The 23,419-nt window shown below is 48.3% G+C and overlaps 1 protein-coding gene across 5 annotated transcripts; it reads left to right on the forward strand.

Moving 5' to 3' along the window:
* On the forward strand, positions 1 to 23,419 carry LOC127036694 (zinc finger protein 664-like). 5 transcript variants are annotated; one of them, XM_050927821.1, is made up of 7 exons: positions 1 to 60; positions 13,116 to 13,243; positions 14,646 to 15,448; positions 15,763 to 16,739; positions 19,210 to 19,336; positions 20,981 to 21,094; positions 21,674 to 23,419. In XM_050927821.1, exons 4-7 carry the CDS (start codon positions 15,774 to 15,776, stop codon positions 22,018 to 22,020), a joined length of 1,554 nt encoding a protein of 517 aa, XP_050783778.1. In that variant the 5' UTR covers positions 1 to 60; positions 13,116 to 13,243; positions 14,646 to 15,448; positions 15,763 to 15,773; the 3' UTR covers positions 22,021 to 23,419. The 5 variants fall into 5 exon arrangements, with proteins under 5 accessions (XP_050783778.1, XP_050783777.1, XP_050783776.1 ...); XM_050927820.1 differs by lacking the exon at positions 14,646 to 15,448; XM_050927819.1 differs by lacking the exons at positions 13,116 to 13,243; positions 14,646 to 15,448 and having other exon boundaries at positions 8 to 60.

The following is a 23,419-nucleotide window of genomic DNA, read 5'->3' on the forward strand; positions in this document are numbered from 1 at the left end:
GGCGGGGAGGCCCCCCTGCCCCCAGCATGGAGCCGGCCGCCCGCGCGGGCCCTCGCGCAGGTGAGAGAGCGGCCGGGGGCTGCGCTGCGCGGCAGCGTGACGTCACGCACACGATAGAGTGACGTGCGGTGGGGAGGGGCGGGGCCGGGGTAGACAGGTAGTGACCCAGGGGCAGGTGTGGCTGGGGAGGGGCAGGCAGGGGCATGTGGGGATAGGACATAAGGGCTGGCAGGGGCTATGGGGCAGGAGTAGGTGGGGATAGGGGCAGGGGGGATTAGGGGCAGGCAGGGGCATGTGGGGATAGGACATAGGGGCTGGCAGGGGCTATGGGGTAGGAGTAGGTGGGGATAGGGGCAGGGGGGATTAGGGGCAGGCAGGGGCATGTGGGGATAGGACATAGGGGCTGGCAGGGGCTATGGGGTAGGAGTAGGTGGGGATGGGGCAGAGGGGATTAGGAGCAGGCAGGGGCATGTGGGGATAGGCTATAAGGGCTGGCAGGGGCTATGGGGTAGGAGTAGGTGGGGATAGGGGCAGGCAGGGGCATGTGGGGATAGGGGCTATGGGGTAGTACTCGAAGTAGGTGGGGATGGGGCAGGCAGGGGGAGGGGGAGGCATAGGCATTAGGGGATGGGGCTGGGGCTGGTATGGGGCTATGGGGTAGTACTTGGAGTAGGTGGGGATGGGGCAGGTAGGACATGAGGTTAGGGACAAGGGCATATGGGGCTAGGAGCTGGCAGAGGCTCAGGGGTAGCAGCAGGTGGGGATGGGGCAGGCATTGGTGGGGTTAGGGGCAGGGGTAGGTAGGGGCATGTGGGGATAGGATATAGGGGCTGGCAGGGGGTTTGGGGTAGGAGTAGGTGGGGATAGGGGCAGGCAGGGGCATGTGGGGATTGTGGATAGGGGCTATGGGGTAGTACTCGGAGTAGGTGGGGATGGGGCAGGTAGGACATGAGGTTAGGGACAGGGGCATATGGGGCTAGGAGCTGGCAGAGGCTCAGGGGTAGCAGCAGGTGGGGATGGGGCAGGCATTGGTGGGGTTAGGGGCAGGGGTAGGTAGGGGCATGTGGGGATAGGATATAGGGGCTGGCAGGGGCTTTGGGGTAGGAATAGGTGGGGATAGGGGCAGGAAGGAGATGAGGTTGGGGCAGAAGCCAGTGGGATTAGGGGCAGGCAGGGGCACATGGGAATAGAGGATAGGGCTGGCAGGGGCTATGGGGTAGGAGTAGGTGGGGGATAGGGGCAGGCAGGAGATGGGGTTAGGGGTAGGGACATGTGAGGATAAGGGCTAGCGGGGGCTCAGGGGTAGGAGCAGGTATGGATGGGGCAGGCAGGCGGTGGGGTTCAGGCAGGTGGTGACATGTGGGGATAGGGGTTGGCATGGGCTCGAGGGTAGGAGCAGGTAAGGATAGGGGCAGAAGGAATAGGGGCTGGACGGGGCCCCGCCCAGGAGTAGGGTTGGTGGGGGAGGAGGCAGGGGCCCAGGGGTAGGTCAGCATGGGGCAAGGCCCAGGGGGATACTGGTGGTCTCTGCAGTGGCTGTGCAGTGACCAAGGGGCGGCGCAGGGCTCCCTGCCAATGACCCAGGGATGGTGCTTCTCCCTGGGCTGAGTCTGTCCCCCTTGGAACACCAGCTCAGCACCGGCCTCTGTGTGTAGCCCTCTCTTAGTGAGCTCCGAATCTCTTGGACAGCAGCATCTGTAGGGGTTACATATGCCCTGTGCACTTCTGAGATCATAAAGGGTAAAGTGGCTGCAATTGTTCCTCAGTTCCCTCTTCCCATCTGTGGCAGCGAGAAAGAGCTGTTGAGTTCGCCTGCTACCCTGTAACAATTTTTCTCTGAGCTCTCTTTGGATCAAGACCTATCCTGTATTTTGTCTTATGTTAACTATTTGAATTTTGTTTTACTCTTTCTTTCTTTTTATTTAAAAAACAAAACAAACAAAAAAAGCCCTGTCCGCATCTAATGGCAGACTTGCAGGCTTTGGGCTACAAGGCCTGTCCATCCTGTGAGGGACTCATCCTGTTAGCTGACAGCCACAGCCTGTCTTTTTTGCCTCAGGGAAATACATATTCCTGGCTGGTGCTCAGTCTGAGTATGAAAATCCCATGACACCTGCCTCGAGTTTTACCTGCTGGAGAAATCCATATGGATCATCTCAGTTCCAGAAGAGAGAGGATCTTCCTCTAGATCGTACCAGGCTCCCATGAAGTCATCCTCTGCTAGTGCCCATACTAGCTGGTGCACCACTGCTAAAACCAATGTGGACAAGAAGTTGATACCAGAGGAAGACTCAGTACTAGTGACCTCTGCATTTGTGACCTGGTTTCAAATCCAGCGCCAAGAAACGAGGGATGTCAGAACACCGAGGCAGACACGGATCCAGGAACCACTCAGCGTCCTTCCATAAGGAGAGGTGGAGACAAGGATCAGCCCTCCAGGGAGAAGACTGCCTAAGCTCTCTACAGTTGCAAAGACTAGTGATCCTCTCTCAATCATGAGCTTGGCTCTGGAGAAACATGTCCCGGTACTGATCTTAACACCATCTGTAGGACTGGTACTGATGTCAGCAACACAGGTGTGAATGGAACCTGCGGACTCCTTATTAGAGGAACCAGTACTGACGATGTCCCAGGTACCACTGCCTCGATTGGCAGCAATGCATGTTCCCATCACAGCACTGAAATCGCCGTACAAGTTGGCACTAATCATTGAGGACATTTCTTCATCATCCCTATCTCCAGGGCACTCATTGCTGATCTCTAGCAGAGAACCCTTTCCTCTGAAAACAAGGGAAGATTCTGTAGAATGGATTAGAGGCTTGTCCCTCCAACCTCTCTGTGGGTGGCACTGGACTGGTCAACCACAAGCAAGCCAGCCATTTCTATATAACATGCTGCCATGGATATACTGGAGACCCCCATCCCATGCCTCTGGGAGCTGTTCTTCCCATCCTAGAAAGAGAAGATTACGGTTCGCCTATGCTTAGTCAGATTTCCATCATCTGTCTTGGGAAAACAGAAGCAGGGAGTTGAGGTGAGTGCATCTGAATGGGGGCACCCTCTCTTCATGTCCAGATGAAGCTGTCATCTCTGCCAGCCTCAGCTCTGGACAACTTCAGGGCTTTCCAGGGCCTGCTTTCCAGAATTGCAGAGACCTTGAATACAGAAACCTCTGTGGTAGAGGAAGAGGCACATATGCTGTTTGACAACCTGTGCTTAGCTACACCGGCCAGAGTCACTCTTCTGATTAACGATAGTATCCTAGAAGTCGCAAAGTCACTGCGACAACACTCGCCTACAGCCAAACAAGCAGAAAGGCACCACGAGGTGCCACAAAAGGGTTTTGAACGGTACTTTATGCACACAATGCAGTGACCTGGGCCTCAGCTAGACTGTGCCTACTGTGAGGTGAGCAGAGGCAAACCAACACGCTGGAGGTTACCTTAAATTTTAAACTGTCCAACTGAAAAATCCCAGAAAGTTGGCAGGAACACTAATAATATAATATAAATAATGTAAAATAGCATCAAATACTTGCTCAGGAAAATAATAAACTTTAAATTACCATCACAGTAAAAGAAGAGGTTTTTTTACAACACGCTGTGTCACCCCGAGAGGGAACTGATGACTCCTCTCCCTGGCTGCAAAGTCCAGCTTCACCCCAGCTGTCCCATCTTCTCCTCTCTCTGGCTTTTGATGCTCCATTACTTCGATGCTCCGATGACTGCATCTCTTTCCAACAGATGCACCTGCTCCTCAGCTAGAGGGCCATACCCCTTCCCAGGTGCCCAAACTGTATTCCTCTGTCAGTGTCTCAGTGATCACCTCACTGGCCATACGCTCTGTGCCCCTCGTGGCCAGGCTCCTTGTACACTGCCTTTCGTGGTCCAACTTCCTCAGCAGATCTCCTGTGTGGCTCAGTGTAGTCTCTTTTTACCTCCTCCTTCTTGAAGTGCTTTCCCACTACCTATTCTATGGCAGATTCCGAGCCCCCTATCCAGCTTGAGCTGCCCTCTCGTTGACTGTCTCTCCTCCTAGGACAGCACTCTATGCTGCTGCGTTACATATGCAGGCTCTAACATTACCCCTTTGGTCAAAACTGAAGCAGGTGCTAGTGCCAAGGCCAGGATTATTACATCCAGCACTAGGCTCACTGGTTGCATCTACTATTCGCGAAAAAATCAAAACAAACAAAAAGTACCCCCCAAGATGAGGATCCAAAACAACTAGACCTTTTTGGGAGGAAGGAGCATAGCTCTGCCTCACTCCAACTTCATATTTCAAACTGCCACGCTGTCAGGGGTTCCCTCCACACGCACTCTGAACTCTGGGATTCAGATGTGGGGACTCGCATGAAAGACCCCCTAAGATTATTTTCTACCAGCTTAGGTTAAAACTTCCTCCAGGCACAAATTCCTTTTCTTCTCCTTGGATGGTATTGCTGCTGCCACCAAGTGATTTGCACAAAAATTCAGGGAAGAGTCACATGGAATCCTTATCCCCCCAAAATATCCCCGCAAGTCCCTTCACCCCCTGTCCTGGGAAGGCTTGAAACTAATGTGAACACAGACCGGATCCTTTGTCTTCAGGACACTGAAAATCAATCAGGTTCTTAAAAGAAGAACTTTATTATAAAGAAAGAAGTAAAAGAATCGCACCTGCAAAATCAGAATGGAAGGTACCTTTACAGGGTAATAAAAAGATTTAAAACACAGAGCATTCCTCTCTAGACTCAGCTTCACAGTTACAAAAACAGGAATAAAACCACCTCTGTAGCATAGGAAAAATTTACAAGCTAAAACAAAAGATAACCTAATACATTTCCTTGCCCTACTTACAATTTCTGTGATTTTTTTAGATGGATTATTCTAGGTATATTTTCAGGAGATGTTGTACCTGTTTGGCTTCTCTCTCTGTCCAGAGATGGAACAAAACAAAGAGAACAACAAACAAATTCTTCCCCCCAGATTTGAAAGTATCTTCTTCCCTCATTGGTCCTTCTGATCAGGTGCCAGGTTATCTGAACTGTTTAATTCCTTGCAGCAGGGGTTCTAAGACTTTTATACTGGTGACCTCTTTCACATAGCAAACCTCTGAGTGCGACCCCCCCTTATACATTAAAAACACTTTTTTATATATATATTTAATGCCATTATAAATGTTGGAGGCAAAGCGGGGTTTGAGGTGGAGGCTGACAGCTCGCGACCCCCCATGTAATAACCTCACGACCCCCTGAGGGGTCCTGACCCCTAGTTTGAGAACCCCTGCTTTACAGGTAAGGCAATTCAGTACAGCTGCCAAGGAGGGATTTTAGCCTTCTTGGCAAAGTACAACTACCTAAGCTGGGAAAGGGTCACCCCATTTGTCTTGAATCTCCCAGGAGTTCAAGGATATTATTATTATGGTAGGTCAGCTCAGGCCAGATTGTCCCTCCAGGCCACTATAGACACATCAGACACAGCAGCTAGGTCCATGGCCACTGCTGGGACCATCAGGAGAACCTTGTGGTTGCAAGCTGCGGGCCTCCCTAAAGAGGTACTGCAGGTAATTGAAGATCTGCTGTTTGATGCCATGAATTATTTAATGTGTGTGCAGATGATGCTCTCCACTCCCTCAAGGACTAGAGGGCCACATTGCACTCACTACAAGTTTACACTCCAGTCTCAAACTTTAAACCTTATAAATACTTGGGGTAGCCTTGACAGAGGCCATCCTACTCAGAATAGACCCACCAAATATCTACCACAGAAGTGACCAGGATACTCCAGGTGGACACCCTCATGGCCATCTAGCATTGGTCACTCCACACTTGGTACCAGGCAACAGGTTTGAAATGAGAGTTGAGTGCCACATTCACACCAGTGGAGAGTTAACCCCTCCTTTGGATGTCACTTTTCCCCATTCCATTGAGTTTGGGCTGCCATAGCAACAGACAGATGGATACCAGATGTAATTGCCTGTGGCCACCCTGTCCAATTCCAACCTCTGTCCCTTTCCCTGTCCTTCAGGGACCCATCTCATAAGAATACTGGGGGAAAAAACCCAACAAGTTGCTTCCTGGTTTATCTAGAAGCCATAGAGGAAGTACCTCAGGAGTACAGGGGAAGAAGCTGCTATTCCTGGTATTTTCTTATCCTGAAGAAGAAAGGGGAGGTCTTTGTCCTACCCTAGGCTAGAGAAGATTCAGGATGGTGTAATACTTGCCTTCATCAGCCCATCCTTTGAGACTCAAGATTGGTTCATGGCTCTGTCACAGTGTGGTCTTGGTCCATGACTACAGCATCTAGGTGCTACCATAAAACAAATTTATTATAATACTTATGGGATTCGTACTTCATGCTGCCTTCCACCTGGCTCACAGGAAGTACCTAGGGAGCCTAGTCATTACATGTGAAAGGGGCCAATTTTATGGCTTTGCTGAGGTGGCAGGTAGGTGTTAAAGCTCAAGTCTAACCAATTAGATTTGCCAATTTGATAAATATTATAGCCAATATTTTAATGGAATTTAATAACGATAACCCCTTTTCATTGAGTCTGGGGTTTACTAAGTTACCATGTATGGTACTTTTCAATCAGGACACTTAGTTATTCTTAACCAATCAACAAGTTCATTAATTCACCAAGAACCACATAGATATGCAATCAGTAATTTTATAGATTAAGTTCAGATAGCAGACGTTCTAGGCAGGTACTGAATAAAATGGACTCTCCTGCAAATGATTTACATAAACAGCATTGAGGCCAAGCAGTTATAGTACAGAACAATACAAATGGCTAAGATTTCTTATCACATATATTTATCAGCAATCAGTTCTTTAGTATCTCTAATATGTTTATCACACTTAAAGTAGTTCTCCAAGGACTAAGGATGCACTTGTCTTAGGGCACTCTTATAAGTGAGGTCCTGGCTATTTCGAGTGTTTGGTTTGAAAGGGACTAGTATAAAACATCAAAAGCAATTACTTAAAGTTATTGTTTGTGTCTTTTGGTCCAATTTACTTGGTCTTACAGAGAAGATACATGTATAGCATTACTTAATTAAAATCAACATATGGTTCCTTAGGGTCTTACTTGAAAGAGAACTTATGGCAGCCTGCATATATGTGATGCTGCTTGGCAGTCTTCACTCGAGGCCGTTGCAGGCCTGGCTGAGATCTGCCTATTCTCCTACTAAGCACAGCATGAGCAAAAGTTGTTCCCCCACATGTCTTGAATTGGTGATTAGACCCCAGAATTGTTTGAAGAAGGCCATTCTCCTACACATACACCCTCTGGAGGTAATGCCAGTCATGGATGCCTCAGGAACTGGTTGGGGAGCCTGACTGAATCCCCTGTAGATTTAAGGGACCTGCTCCAAAAAGGACATGGCTCTTAGCTTGCATGGCATTCCAGCCTATTCTGTGCCATACCACAGTGCTGATACTAACAAACCACACATCTACAATGTACTTTATCTCCCAGCAGTCAGCAACAATCTGGCAGATTTCTCAAGCAGATGATTCATTCCCAACCAGGAGTGGTCAGTGATGGAGGTCTCCTTAACAGACAAGGCTGTTCTGGCTAGTGGGCCTGCTCCTGATGTGTGTTCAGTCTCCCACTTCCGGGTTGTCTGGACATTTTGTTGCAGGGTCACGGTCAGACATTCCCCCTAGATCTGAAATAATTGCATCTGCCAGCCTGGATGGTGGTTGGTTGAGTGGCATGGACACAGACTGCTCCCTACTGGTGCAAGAGTTGTGCAAAGCAAGGAAAACTTCCCTGAGAATTTGTTCCTCAAAATGGCAGTTCAAAAAGTTTTAAAAAATTCTCTTTGGGGAAAAAAGGTGTTTTGGAAAAATTCAGAATTTCACTTTGGAATTTAAAAATTTTATTTCTATTTTTTTTCATTTTTATATTTTGATTATTTTGACATGATTTCATGACCTGTCAGCAGTAATGTGTGCTATTGCTACTGACCTAGATTAATAGATGGGCAGGCCAGAAGGGACCATTGTTATCATTTATTCTGATCTCCTGTATAACATGGCCAGAGAACTTCCCCAAATAATTCCTAGAGCAGCTGTTTTAGAACAACATCCAATCTTGATTATAAAATTGCCAGTGGAGGAAGGGGTTGGAATAGGGGCGGAGCGTGAGCACCTACCAGCGCCAGGAGACATTGACGCCTGTGGGTCTTATAGTTAGGAAGTTTCACAGCTGGAGCCGTGAAATTGACAAGAATGACAGCCAACAGCCCATATAAGTAACGCAATGTCTACACGGACACTGCATCGCCCAAACTACACCGATATAAGCCTTACGCCTCTCGTGGAGGTGAAGTTATGATGTCAGTGGAGGAGGGCACTTACATCAGCAGGAGAAGGCTGTAGCATGGGCACTGACATAATTAGGTCAATGTAAATGACCTTACATCAACCTACCTGTAGTGTCGACCAAGCCTGAGTCTAAAACTGCTGTGCTGTAGTTTGAACCCAATGCTTCATCCTGCCCTCTAGCAAGAGAGAATAATTTTTCTGCATCTTTTTTATTGTAGCCTTTCAAATACTTGAAGACCGCTATCATGTCCCCTCTTAATCTCCTCTTTTCAAGACTAAACATACCCAGTTCCTTCAGTCTTTGCTGATCTGTTTTGCATTCCATCCCTCTGATCATCTTTGTTTCTCTGCATCCTTTCTATACATTGGTGACCAAAATTGGATACAGTACTGCAGCTGAGGCCTAACCAGCACCTAGTAGAGAGATACTATCACCTCCCATGACTTGCAGGCTATGCCTCTGTTAATGCAATTCAAAACTGCATTTGCTTTTTTTGCAACAGCTGACTCACGTTGAGATTGGGATCCACCACAACTCCCAGGTCCTTCTCAGCAGTGCTGCTGCCGCCAAACCAGTTATCCCCTATTCTGTATTTGTGCATTTGGTTTTTCTTCCCTAAGTGTAGCACCTTACAGTGGTCTTTGTTGAATTTCATTTTGTTGTCTGTAGCCCAGTTTCCAATTTATCAAGATCCCTTTGAATTTTAGCTCTATCCTCCAAAGTGTTTGCAACTCTCCTTAGCTTTGTGTCATCTGCAGATTTGATCAGTGTGCTCTTTAGTCCTACATCCAGGTCGTTAAGAAAGAAAAGATATTAAACAACATCAGGCCCAGAACAGATCCCTGTGGAACCCTGCTTGAGACCTCATAGAATATCAGGGTTGGAAGGGACCTCAGGAGGTCATCTAGTTCAACCCCCTGCTCAGACAGATTTTTGCCCCAGATCTCTAAATGGATTGAGTTCACAACCCTGGGTTTAGCAGGCTAATGCTGAAACCACTGAGCTATCCCTCCCCCTTTCAGTCTGATGTCATTCCAGTAATAGTTATTCTTTGTTTGTTATTGTTTAACCAATTAACTTAATGATAGTTCTACTGAGCCTGCATTTCTCCAGCTTACTTATCAGAATGTCATGTGGGACTGCATCAAAGGCCTTGCTAAATCCAGGTATATTATATCCACTGCATTCCCCATGTCCACCAAACCAGTTACGCTGTCGAAGAAGGAAATTAAGCTGGTTTGACATGATTTGTTCTTAGTAAATCCAGGCTGGTTGCTAGTCATCACCCCTTCAGCCTCTGGGTATTTGCAAATGAGATGTTTTATACATTGCTCTAGTAGATCCCAGCTATCCAGGTCAGGCTGAGTGGTCTGTAGTTCCCCGGCTCCTCCTTTCCCCCCATTTTAAAGATGGGGGAACCACATTAGCTCTTCTCCTGTTTTCAGGACCTCTCCTGTCATGAGTTTACAAATATTATTGCCAGTGGCTCCGAGATTTCTCCAGCTTTTTCCTTCAGCACCCTAGGGTGAATAACCTCAGGCCCTGCTGACTTGAATTCATTCAAATGAATCAGAAGATCTCTGACGTGTTCTTTACTTATCTCGACCTGCCTCTCTTTCTCTTTATTGTCTATGATAACTTCACTGGTCATCCAGTCACATTATGTTTTGTGTGACGACTGGAGAAAAGTAGGCATTGAGCAGCTGTGCCATCCTGTCCTCTTCCATTACCAGCTCACCTTTTCCATTGAGGAGTGGGCCCACACCATCACTGATCTTTCTTTCTGTCTGAGATAATTTGTAGAACCCCTTCTTGTTGTCGCTAATATTCCTTGCCAGCTGTAACTCATTCTTTGCCTTGGCTTTCCTGATTTTTTTCCCTATATGCTCATGCTGTTCCCATATATACATCCTTGGTGACATGCCCCTCCATTTCCTGTAAGCATCCCTTTTGGATTTCAGATAGCTAAAAAGCTCCTTGGGCAGCCACATTGGTCTCCTGTAGCTCTTCTTATCTTTCCTTTGCATTGGACTAGCTTGCTGTTGAGCCTTCAGGATTACATATTTTAGAAACTGCCAGCCCCCCTCTTTGACTCCTTTTTTTCCTAATTGATCTTTCCTATTTCTCTGAGTTGGTTGAAATCTGCCTTTCTGAAGTCCAGTATCCTTGTTTTGCTGTTTTCATGTCTTCCTTTCCTTGAGGATCTTGAATTCCATCAGATCATGATCACTTCCTCCCAAGTTCCTGACCACCTTTGCGTTCACAACTAATTCATCAATGTTGGTCAAAACCAGATCCAAAACGGATGACTCCCTAGTTGTGTTCTCAACTTTCTGAATCAGAAAGTTGTCTGCTATCTTCCTCTGCCAGATTGAAGAGCCCATTATCAAATACTCGTTCCTTGTTAGTTCTCTCATACTTTTGTTCCAGGGACTCGGTGGTTTTTACTGCTCAGTATGAGGTCAACATAGATTAGTTATGTTGCTGTCGTATCATGACATAATATAATTGAAATATTCTTGTTTATTTTAATTTTATTTTTTAAATTGTTATGGGCAACTCCTACTTATTACTGCTTGAAATGTTGTATCTTTTTTAAATCAAAAGGCCTCCTGTTTGTGTTGTAACAAAATAGTTTTACACTTAGACACAAATGCAACACAGTTGCAATAGATCTTGTACAGAGTAGGCCTTGTAAAGTATCAGTGGGAATATTATAGTCTGCTAAGTATTATTACCCTGTTTATATGAGTGTATTATCATTGTATATGAAGTTATGAATCTTTGCTATGTGTTTGTATCTCAAACATGTTGTGTTCCTGCGTAACACCCACAAGACAGATTTACATCAAGACCAGCCAGCCATGGTTGATGAGCCATCAAGAAGAATCAACTCTTCCAATGGGCCCCTCCTGAGTATGTCTTAGAGAGCACATGGACAATGGAGGCCCAGTGTTTCAACAGGGCACATAAGACATGTGATCCGTGACTCCATATTGGAGACAGTAACTTTCCACGTGCATGTGCTGAAGCTATAAATGGAGACTTTTTCCTACTCCACATCTGTGGACTATACATTCTAACAAAGGGAAGCTTTGAACAATTGACTGAGAACCCCCAGTCTTTTGCGTGATCAGGAGAGACTTACTGCAGGCCAGCAGATTTAACATCACTGCTATTATCCTGATCTACAAACTCTGAAATCAACTGTAATGTATATAATTCATTTGAACCTTTTAATAACTCTCTTCTTTTATTATAGTAATAAACATTTCGTTTTTAATTTACTAAAGGATTGGCTATCAGCATGGTTTTTGGGTAAGATCTGAAATAGATTTTAACCGGGGGTGAGTGTCTGTTTTTCTGGAACTGGAAGAATCTAATACCCGTGATTTCTGGTTTTAATCATAATTTATCACAGAAGTCTGATTTGTCTGGGTAGTGCACGAGGGCTAGAGGGCCTGAAGGGTCTGTCTGTGGCTCCATAGTAACTAGCAGAGTATTTGGAAGCGGATATTTGTTACTGGCTTGGTGAAATCTTACGATAGCATATCCACCAGTCTGGGGTCTATGCCCCGTATTCCAGCAGTCTGACCTGAGATAGGTGCTCTTAGCTGTGTCCCATGCGAGGCAGCATGATGTTGGATTTGTGTCAAAGAGTAAAACTATCGAATTACAACACAAAGAGGAGACATTTTAATTATGCACTACTTCTGTATGCGTATGTGAAATAATGTAGAAAGAAATTTCCCAATGAAAACCAAAAGTTATTGAAATTTTGTTACATGGGACGTTGCGTTGAAATTGGCATGTTTTAGCATAAATAAAATTGTTGAAGTAACTTTTTCTGGCAAAAAACTGACAAATGTCTAGCCAAGCTCTTATCTTCTGTGCTGTACCAGAGGACAGTCCAGACCAGTGGTCCCCAACCTTTTTCGTCTGGCGGGTGCCAGATGAAGGACCGTGGCCATTTCGGCGGCAAGCGGCATCATCCAGAGGCATCACCGCCGAAATGCCGCCAAATTTTGGCGTCATCCAGAGGCGTCACCGCCGAAATGCCACTGAATTTCCGTGGCATTTCAGCGGATGCTCATCCGCCGGCCAGTACACAGGCACATTTAGATGCCCCCGCGGGTGCCATGGCGTCCGCGGACACCGCGTTGGGGACCCCTGGTCCAGACTAATAAACAGCTCTGTCACTCCAGCCCAGTAATGTTGTGCGTCTTACAGTGCTTGACTGAAGTAGCCCCCACTTGGGCCGCTCTCAAACAGTCTTCCAGTAAGCAAGCCACGCCCTGGCTCTCAGCAGCCTGCAAGTGACCCCAACACACCCCCAGTCTTAAATTTCCCCCTAGAAATATATGTCCTGTACTGCCCTGCCTTCTCCTGGACAATACAAATTATATTAATCTGCTATTTCTTTAATAGAAATAATATGCGCATAATTTGCCACCCCAAATGCAGATTCCCAGACACTTCAATTTAAATACACTGGATTAGACAAAATGATAAAACAAGTTTATTAACTACAAAGAGTATAAGTAATGAGGCATAAAAGTCAGAAATGGTTATAAGAAAAATAAAGATAAAATGTTCACTAATATCTAAATTAACAAACTATCAGATTCAAGCAGTTTCTCACCATACGCTGTCCGCAATCTTACTGGCCAAATTCTGCAGGTTAGAACCCCTCCCCCAGACTCCAATGAAGGCTTCCTTTGTTGTTTCAGATGCATTGAATATGATGGGAAGGGAGAGAGAAAGGGGGGTGCCTTGGTGTATTTGACTCTTTTTTATAGTTTCAGCCCCTCTCTTGAGAGTCATTTCCAGCTGGGCTCCAGGAGCAGTGTTCCCTCTAAGCTGCGCAGCTGCCCAAGAATCAATCAAGTGCCGCACACTGATTAGTAGAGCCGCGCACATCCAGCATGTGAGTTCAAGTGCACCTCCCCTCGCTGCTCTGCAGCCGCGCTGCTCCTGACCTCTGCCTTGGAGCCCTGGCCAGCTGATCCCTGGGACCCTCTTGAGGGCTGTGCAGAACAGGGGCAGGGGGAGGGAGGCGCTGATGTCAGGGTGTTCCTCTCCCTCTGTCTATGTACCCCATCTCTGCAGAGTAGGGGAGGAGGGACAGGACTCAGGAGCAGGATGGAGCTCCTGTGATCTGAACTAGCCTTCTGGTGAGTGTCTCTGTGCTTAAAGACACAGTGCACAATCTCTCATAGACTTCCCCAGCAGCCAGTGCGCGTACCCACCCACCCACACACACACACACATAGTCTCTTGCTCTCTCTCTCTCTCTCTCTCTCTCTCTCACACACACACACACACACACACACACACACACACACACACACACACAGAGTCTGTGTCTCACACACACTGTCTCTCTCTCACACACAAACACAGTCTCTGTCTCTCTCACTCACACACAAACTCTGCCTCACACATACACACACACTCTGTCTCTGAATTAAGAACAAGAACATAAGAATGGCCGTACTGGATCAGACCAAAGGTCCGTGTAGCCCAGTATCCTGTTGACCGACAGTGGCCAATGCCAGGTGCCCCACTCTCTCTCTCTTTCTCTCACACACACACACTCTCTCTCTTTCACACTCACCTCCTAACACATACTTGTGTTGTTACTTCTTGGGTACTTCCTTCAGTGCATATATATTCTGTGTAATTTTATTCTTTCAAGGTGCTGTTGGTTTAGTTTTTTGATTGGTCTGTGCATTTCATAATTTTATTTCTCTCTTACGCTTAAATTTAATTCTTTGAGTAGTGAGTTCTAAAATGCCTCCTCTGTCCTGCCTGGAGTAATTATCCCTATCGGTAACTTTTTCAAAAATGTATATTATATCAAGGTTTTCTGTTTCTACTGGTGGCACGTAAACCAGGAGCGAAATAATCTATGTGGAAGGATGCTCCTTGCTGCATTTTTTCTCCTATTTGAGCTTTCTTTGTTTCCCTTCCTGCTTGATGACTCTGTTTACTGCTTAAATTCAAATTAAGCGGAACACCTGTTCCTTTGTTTGAGACAGACCTGTTTGCCAACCTCAGTTTGAGCAGGGCTGTGGGTTTGGAACATGTGTTGTTCACACCACACAGTGGAATCTTATAACTTCACATACAGTGTTGCCACATGCTTTTTATCAAGATGATGCTGACCAGCAAATTACAAGTTTTCAAATGATACCTTACAAGGCATACTTTGTACAAAGTTTATTACAGTAGAATGAATTAATACAGGGGTACATTCTGTCACACCTTTACACTGGCTAGAAGTACCAGTGATCTTCACTCTCTCATGGCTTACCCTCTTCACGCAGCCTGTCACAAGGATCAGGTGAAGCTGAGACCTCATCTGAAGTTAACCCCCAATGTAGTCTCAACGTTTCATCTGAACTAGTCTGTCGGCTCATGTGTGGTCCTTTCCCAAACCCACTCTCTGGACACTTCAGGGGCACTACACTGACAGAACAAAACCATCTATCTCCTTGTCTCTTCATAGCCATCTCCAGTGCTTTGAGAGGGCAGGCTCTTTTGTCCCAGAGGATAGCCATACCTCGAAGTAATGCCAGATGGCTGGTGGGCCTCTCCCTCCAGCCATTGAGGCTCACTCCGCCGCAGGACAAGCCACATCATCTGCTTGTATCTGAAATCTGCAAAGCAGTGACACGGGGTAACCACCTGAGCTTCGTTAAGCACTCTGCGCTTGACTTAGCTGCGGGTCAGATGCCACGGACTGGAGAACAGTTCAGCTAGATCAGCTGCCTTCCAGATGGAACACTGCTTGCCAGCCACCTCCAGCAGGATCCACACTGATGTGTTTTTGAAGCAGTGAGAATGGTCACTTACCCTACCGTAACTGGTTCTCTGGGATGTTATCAGTGTGGATCCACCCTCCAACCCTGCTTGTCTGGAGCCCTCCCCCTGCAGGATTCTGAATTAGGGGAACTAAGGGGCGGTTACCACCTTTCCACGCTTTATGGAGCTCTCAGATTGGAGCGCAAGGAAGTGCATGCTGCATGCATGGCCATGACGGCCATGGCCATTCAGGTCTCATCTTCTGCACACCTACACTCAAACCCACCTTGACAACAGCATCTCAAAGATCTGCAATTATGGTAAGGTAAGGAATGGTCCTTTGCATGGAGGGGGCCATTAGTGCCACGATTTGAGATTTTTTTTTTAAACTTCAAATGAGGAGGCAAAGAGTAGGAGCCCTGACAGCTGCTCCCCAGGCGTCTTCCTAGTGTTAAGGTGCTTTCTGTCTTTGTACTATCCCCTCCATGTATTCTCTTCCATCCAAGGAAGGATTGGGAGATTCACCGCTTCGGTTTAAACTCTTATGTGTAGTGATTTATTGGTTACAAATCTTTCCCAAATGTGTCTGTCTCCACAGCCCAGGGAATGACTTGTGTCTGGATTCTGTTTTTCTTGCAGATGAAAATGGGATGAGAGCTGACAATGAGGAGGCCGGGCTAGCTCAGAACACTCCTACAACAGTGGAATCGCTCATGGCATTAACAGAAAGGTTCAGAGAGCGTGATTCCCAGGGTCCCGGCAAAGAGGATTCCTTTGGGAGTCCGAGCGGGACACGGTGGCAGCAGGGAGACACTGTAGGGAAGAGACAGAGTAAATCTGACTGGGGCCAGCCAAAGAGCCAACCAAAAGAGAAGCTCCATCAGTGTCCTCAATGTGGGAAAAGTTTTGGGCACAGCTCACACCTTATTACACACTGGAGAGTTCATACAGGAGAGACACCCCATCAATGCGCCGAATGTGGGAAGAGGTTTAAGCACAGGTCCTCACTCAATACGCACCAGAGAGTGCACACAGGAGAGAAGCCCCACCAGTGTCTTGAGTGTGGGAAGAGCTTCCGGCACAGCTCCCACCTGATCACGCACCGGAGAGTCCACACAGGAGAGAAGCCCCATCAGTGCGCTGAGTGCGGGCGGAGATTCCGGCACAGCTCTTCCCTGAACACGCACCGGAGGGTGCACATGGGAGAGAAACCCCATCAGTGCACTGAGTGTGGGAGGAGATTCCGGCAGAGCTCGCACCTGATCACCCACCAGCGGGTCCACACTGGAGAGAGACCCTACCAGTGCGCCAAATGCGGGAAAACCTTTGCTGGCCTCTCCGCGTTCGCCACCCACCAGTGGATCCACACCGGAGAGAAGTCCCACGCGTGTGCCGAGTGCGGGAAGCGGTTCCGGCACAGCTCCTCCCTCCATGCCCATCACCGAGTGCACACTGGAGAGAAACCCCATCAATGCGCTGAGTGCGGGAGGCGATTCCGGCAGAACTCGCACCTGATCGCGCACCGGAGGGTCCACATGGGGGAAAGTCCCTTCCGCTGCCCGGGGTGTGGGAAAGGATTTAGCCATGGCACAGACCTCATTCGACACTGCAAGAAGGTGAGTCCCCAGGCTGCCAGGGCAGGGGCGGGATACAGGGACACTGTGACATTACCCAGGATACAATCTGGACTGATGAACATCTGTGTCACTTCAGTTCTCCAACCTGGGGTGCCTTTTATACTATTTGAGAGCTAGCACTCCTGGTCTGCTCACACACAGCCTGCCGAATGTACGTTGCCCCCACTTATAGTGTCTGAGTGCTGCAGCTGGCCACTTTTGATTTACACTGCAGAGCACCACCAGCAAACTCCCAGTCCTGGACTGTCCCAAGAAATGTATGTCTTGGACTGCCGAGCCCTCTCCTGGACAATGCAAGCTCACACAAAGCTCATCATTTTGTTAATAGAAAATGAGATGCTTAAGTCCTGTTATCTCACACGGAGTTTCCCAAACACCTCAGTTCGAACACACTGTTTTAGATAAAACAATAAACAAGTTTATTAACTGCAAAAAGATTTTAAGTGAATATAAGTAATGAGGCATAAAGGTCAGATTTGGTTACAAGAAAATAAAAGAAAAGCCCAACTACACCTCTACCCCGATATAACGCAACCTGATATAACACGGGTTCACATATAACACGGTGAAGCTCTGACACGCTGCTCTGAGCAGCGTGTTAAGGGTGCCGGACCAGGCTGGGGCCGAGGGGTTTGATAAGGGGCAGAGGGTCTTGGGGGCAGTCAGGGGCTTCCCCTCCACCCAGGGTCTGGGGGGAAGGAGCTGAGGGAGGGCACTTTTGGGGACCCCGCACTCTCGGAGTGGCCCAGGGGATTAGTGGAGGGCCGGGAGCAGCCCACTTTGCTTCCCTCACCCCGGCCCCAGACGTGTCACTTGGGGGAGGGGGTTTGGGGGAAGGGATCCCCCACACACTCACCAGCAGCAGCGGAAGCAGAGGAGCCCGGCCCCAGCCTGCTCCACTCCACCAGCTCCCAGCAGCAGCACTCCACTTCCCGCTGCAGGTGAGTACAAAGGGGGCGTCCTTTCCCCAACCTACCCGCACTCACCGGCGGCAGGAAGTGGAGCACCACATCTGGGAGCTGGCAGAGTGGAGCGGGCTGGGGCAGCCTCGCTCTGCTTCCTGCTGCCAGTGAGTGCGGGGGGTGTCCTTTCCCCAACCTCCTTGCACTCACCGGCGGTGGGAAGCGGAGCAGCCCAGCCCCAGCCAGCTCCACTCCGCCAGCCCCATCTCTCTCACCAGGTTACAGCAGTCGTACTTGCTGAATTTCTTCCCATCAGGATCCCTCCTCCAGTCCAAAGCTGTTTCCTTTGTTCTCCAGATGTTGTGGATGCCATGGGTAGAGAGAAAGGGAGGAATAATTTGGGTCATCTGCTCTCCCTTATCGTTCTTTCTCTTCTTTGAGAATCATCTCCAGCTAATGTTCAGAACAGAAAGTCTGTGTGGATGGGAACCCCCAGCTGTTTCTTTATCAAGATGTAGATTTCCTCCCCCCCCACACACAACCTCTTTCCTGCCAAAGAATGGCGACTTTACCAGGTGATGCTCTGTTTGATTTTTTTGACACCTGGCTGAAGTGTCGGGTAGCCTTTTCTCTCTGGGGAACTGGTTTGTGACTGCTCCCCAGACATTGAATATGTCTTAGTAACATCATAAAAGTAGAATCTTATAACTTTATATGCATACATATTTTACCAGGACGATAATTTTCAGTAAATTGTGAGTTTTCAAATGATACCTCACAAGGCATACTTTGTACAAAATTTGTCATAGTCCTGTAAAAGGGGTGAACGTAGTAGTACAGACTGTCACACACTCTCCTCCCCAAAGTGGTACAATCTGTTCCTGGGCCTTAGGGTTTGTCTACACATAAATGTTAATCCAGAATGAAGTAAGGTGTGAATTTAAATGAATTAACTATCTCAGATCAATTTGACATGTGGATGCTCTTATTCTGGAATAAATGTGCTTTATTCTGAATTAGCTTAATCCCAAAGTGAATTAACCTAATTTGGAATAAGGCATGCTTATTCTGGAATAAGAGCCGGAATAATCTGAGCCCTTAGAAAGGCAGCTTTCTCTGTTGCGGTAGAACTGTTTCTCTGCCTGTCTTGTCCACTTACAATAATAAATATTTAAACCCAAAGCAGGGTTTGGACAGGGCCAGAATCCTCCTGTCTCAGGGCATGAACTGCCTTCTAACTACTAGGGGAGAGGAGAAATTTCCCTGGGGGCAGGGCTCCCATAACTGTCTCTTGTAGGGTTTGGGGCACCTTCTTCCAAGCTGCTGTCAGAGACTGGATAGCAGGCACCGGGCTAGAGGGAGCCCCAGGTGCCTTGAATCCAAGGCCAGAGCCGCAAAGGCATCACTGCCTCTTGCCTTTTCCCTCTCAACAGAAAGCAAAGCTGCACAGAACACGCGGTGCAAGCCCCTGCTGCTCCGTGCGCGGATGAGCAGCGGGACATGCCTGGGAGAGGCAGGCACTGAGAAAGGGGCGTTTGTTCTTCCAGGTGCCAGTGACGTTTGCAGATGTGGCCGTGCACTTCACAGCGGCAGAGTGGGCCCTTCTGGGTGACAGCCAGCGGGAGCTCTACCGAGACACGATGCTGGAGAACTATGGGAACATGGCCTCTCTCGGTAAGGGATTTGCTTCTCTAGGCCTTGGCTCAGGTTTTCTCATCATCCCTTAGACTTCCTAGGGCTCAGCTGTAGTCCCCAGAATCTGTGTGAGAGGCTGTCACCCCCTACTCCCAGGGCCACACCAGCAGGAGAGGGGACAGGCCAGCTTTCCTAGGTTCGCAGCCTTTAAGGGCAGATGTGTTCATTAGATCATCCAGTCTGACTTCCTGTGTGTCACAGGCCCTGACATGTCACCCCAATACCCCTATTTTGAAACTGTGACTTGATCCACTGCACTGTTGTGAACCAAAGGCAGAGAACAGGAGAGATCCAGGCGTCACCAGCACCTGAGGCCCCTGCAATGGCAGGGAATTGGTTAGGGGTGATCCGAGCAGGCGACCCTCGTCCCATGCTGCAGCGGAAGGTGAACCCCCCCAACACACACACACAGTCCTTGCCTATCTGACCAAGGGGAAGATTCCTTCCCAACCCCAAATCCAGCATCGGTATGACCCCGAGTGTGTGAGTGAGGGAGAAGCCGGGCGTCTAGAGAGGATTCTCTGCATCACCTCAAACCACCAGCCCACCCCAACCAAGATCCTGTCTCTCGCTGTGGCCAGAACTCTGATGCTTCAGAGGAAGATGGAAAAATTCCCTAGATTACGATTGAGCATCAGTGGGAGGAAAATCCTTCCTGACCCCTTCAGGTGCCTGGCTGAAGCCATGCAGCTTGAGGGTGGATTACAGTCATTAGGATCTCCAGTATGTGTTCCCAGAGCACAGCATTGTGCTTGGAAGAGGAGGTTTCTGGGTGTATTGCCTACTACCCATATTCAGAAAGTCCCACTCCCTGCCTGGGCTCGACTGTGTGGGGAGAGTGGGGACTCTGGTTTGTTCACCTCTGTCCCTGGCAACTGGGGTGACAAGGGGCCGCCCTCTGTCCTTCTTCCTGCCCGTCTGCTAGGGAGAGTGGGTCGGACTTGCCTGGGGGAAGTGGGAGGCACAGGGAGAGAAGGGGCCACCCTCCATCCAGGCCATGCTGCAGAGACAGGGGCAAAGCGAGCCGGAGCCCTGCTCCCTCCCTCCGGCTGCCGAGCCCAGGCTGCCTCCCAGCCAAGCTCCCTCAGGCAGACGTGGCTCTGTCCTGCTCCCTGCCTGGCTGCCAGGGAGAGTGGGTCAGACTTGCCTGGGGGAAGGGGGAGGCACAGGGAGAGAAGGACAGAACCCCCGGGGTCGCTCCCTGCAGGAAACGTGGGGCGGGGAGAACACGGCGGCCCCAGACTGTGCAGCAGGAGGGTCACTTGGCAGGTGAAACATGTGGGGTGGTCACATGTCCTCCCTTTTAACTTGTGGCCCCCCCATCGTAACTTGCCCCCAGAGTGGGAAGGACAGTAGTGCCAATGCAGGGATTGGATTTACCTCTGAGTTGGAGATAGGGGGTCCATTGGTATTTAGCAGAGGCGTTGGTGTCTTAACAGGGGCACTTCAACTCCCCTCGCAGACACTTCGCCTCCCCAGAAGGTTTCCGTGGTATTTCCCCAGCTGTGCGGATCCCACGTCCTTGTGGGCATGGGAAGGGTGGCTGGGGCCAAAATAATGGAACAGTGACAGCTGAGACATTTGGCAGGCTGGGACCTTACCTGCGGACTTTCCCATGAGCAGGGATTTCTATTCACAAGCCCGACATCATCTCCTGCCTGGAGCGAGGAGAGGAGCCCTTTGTCCCCGCTGCCCAGGGCCTCGAGGAACCAGAGATCCTGAGAGGCATCTACACAGGTGAGGGATGAGATAAAACCGCTCCAAACACATGGATGAATGAAATGAAATGTTGGGACCCTGGGAAAGCGGCGTGAGGGCCCCCAGCTCTGCCACCTCTTGTGAGCTCTGCGGAGGCAGGTCTTGGCCGGAGAGGTGCAGTGTTTGCCTTGGCTCTGAGCAGCCCCTTTCTGCCTGGGGGGATTCACTGCCTGAGTACTAGAGAGTTCTGGAACCATAAATCAAAATATAAATGTGGAGTCCTGAGGCCAGAAGGGACCATTATACCCATCCAGTCTGGTCTCCTCAATCACCCAGGCCAGAGAACCTCCCCTGAAGAATCCTGACCCGGCCCCGGGGCTAGTGACTGAGCCAGAAAGGATCTTAGTGTTCGAAAGAGAGAGTCACCCCTGCAGCCCCCCACCACTCTGGCGCCTTCCCTTCACTGTTCCCTTTCTTAGCTCTCCTTGCCCATCTCCTCCCCTCGGCAGATGCATGTTGTGCGTTGGGCTCTGGGTTTCGTGCCCTGGGAGCAGTGGTTATCAGTGACACACCTGTGGGCAGTTCCTATTCACGATGTTCCCTGTCTCCCACCCCCAGGGGACGGTTCGCGCCCAGATGGCCTCTTTATCCCAGATGATGACGGGATTGTGTCTCCAACTCGAGAGTCCTCATCTGGGAATCCCGACTGGAGAGCGAGCAAAGCAGTGGGCACCCTCTGGAGCTGCATGGAGAGAAACCCCCTCCGTGCACTGACTGTGGGGGGCGTCACAGCTGGTGTTGCCTCAGAGACTCCCCGCCGGATAGAAACCAGCAGGGACATGTGCCCTGGGACCAGGGGGCCCCGTCCCACCAGACATGTTCTGCATCACACACCATTCGAGGCATGTGAGGTCAGCCGTGAGTTGTGGGCTCGGGGAAAGGGAGCACATTCATGGGGTGATTAATTGCTTGGGAATCCTATAATGGGGACATTGGGGTGGAAACCAGAGGAGAAAGATTCCTGGTTGACCTTGGGCAAGTCACTGCCCTGCTTTCTGCCTCAGTTTCCCTGTCAGTAAAATGGGGATAATGTTACTGACTTTTGTCAAACACTTTGCGGTCTAGTGATGAAAAGCACTAGACAAGAGCTAGGTCTTATTATTATTTTATTTGATTTTATTATTAAGGAAAAGCATCTTGGGCTTATTGATCATTGCTTAGGTGCCAGTGATTGTTACTTGATTACATTTGTCAGGTGCAAACAGAATTATGTCCAAACCAATATAATTAGATCTACACTTGTACTTTAAATTGGCCTGTTTCACAAAGCTGAAAACAGTGACGAGTCAATGAGCTGGGAGAAAGCATTTAATCAGAAAATTGTGAATGCTATTTTGGAGTTGTATAAGAACATTCTACTAGATGCCCCAAAAGCCCAAATTCCCCAAGCAAGAAAGAAGGCTATACTGGTGGGGGGAAAAACAACAACCTGGCTTAGAGGAGAAGTGAAAGAAGATATAAAAAAATACAATACGTAACATATGGGGGGAAATATAAATGAGACACTAGGAACTGTAGAAAATTGCTAAGGGAAGCAAAAGGACACAAGGAGATTATCTATGGCCAGCTGAGTTAAGAACAATAAAAACATATTTTAAGAATATTCAGAACAAAAGGAAACCTAAAAATGGTATTTGACCATTACTAGGTGGAAATGGTAGAGCTGACAATAATAACATAGAAAAGGAAAACGTGTTCAATAAATATTTCTGTTTTCCATTTGGGAAAATGCTAGATAAAATATGATAGTGAGAAATACTTTCTATTCCAACAGTGACTAAGCAGCAGCATGTTAACAGCAGCTACCTTTAAAGCAGCGAATCCACATAACTTGCATCCAGGAGTTTTAAAAGAGCTGGCCAAGGAGTTTGCTAGCCCATTAATGCTGTTTTTCGAAACGTCTTAATACACTGGGGAAGTCCCAAAGGACTGGAAGAAGGCTAATGTTGTGCCAGTATTTTAAAATGGTAAAGAGTTGACCCTGGGTAATTGTAGGCCTGTGAGACTGGCATTGATCCCAGGCAAAATAATAGAATGGTAGATGTCCAACTCAATCAATAAAGAATGAAAGGAGGGTAATAGAATTAATGGCAAAGCATGGGTTTATAGAAAATAGATCTGCTCAAACTAACTTGATATCTTTTTTTTGATGTGATTACAAGTTTGGTTGATAAAGGTAATAGCATTGATGTGGTATACTTAGAATTTTGTGAGGCATTTGACTTGTGAATGCAGCATTTTGATGAAGAAACTAGAACAGTATGAAATGAACATGGTGGCACCCATTAAATGGATTAAAAACTG

This window comes from Gopherus flavomarginatus, chromosome 18 (genome assembly GCF_025201925.1).
Source record: "Gopherus flavomarginatus isolate rGopFla2 chromosome 18, rGopFla2.mat.asm, whole genome shotgun sequence".
Lineage (NCBI taxonomy): Eukaryota > Metazoa > Chordata > Testudines > Testudinidae > Gopherus > Gopherus flavomarginatus.

Bases quoted from the DNA above. Each gene is read 5' to 3' on its own strand.
- LOC127036694 (XM_050927819.1), top strand. From the start codon at position 27: ATGGAGCCGGCCGCCCGCGCGGGCCCTCGCGCAG. The intron at 16,740-19,209 runs GTGAGTCCCCAG...TTGTTCTTCCAG, and splicing joins TCATTCGACACTGCAAGAAG to GTGCCAGTGACGTTTGCAGA. The intron at 21,095-21,673 runs GTGAGGGATGAG...TCCCACCCCCAG, and splicing joins CCTGAGAGGCATCTACACAG to GGGACGGTTCGCGCCCAGAT.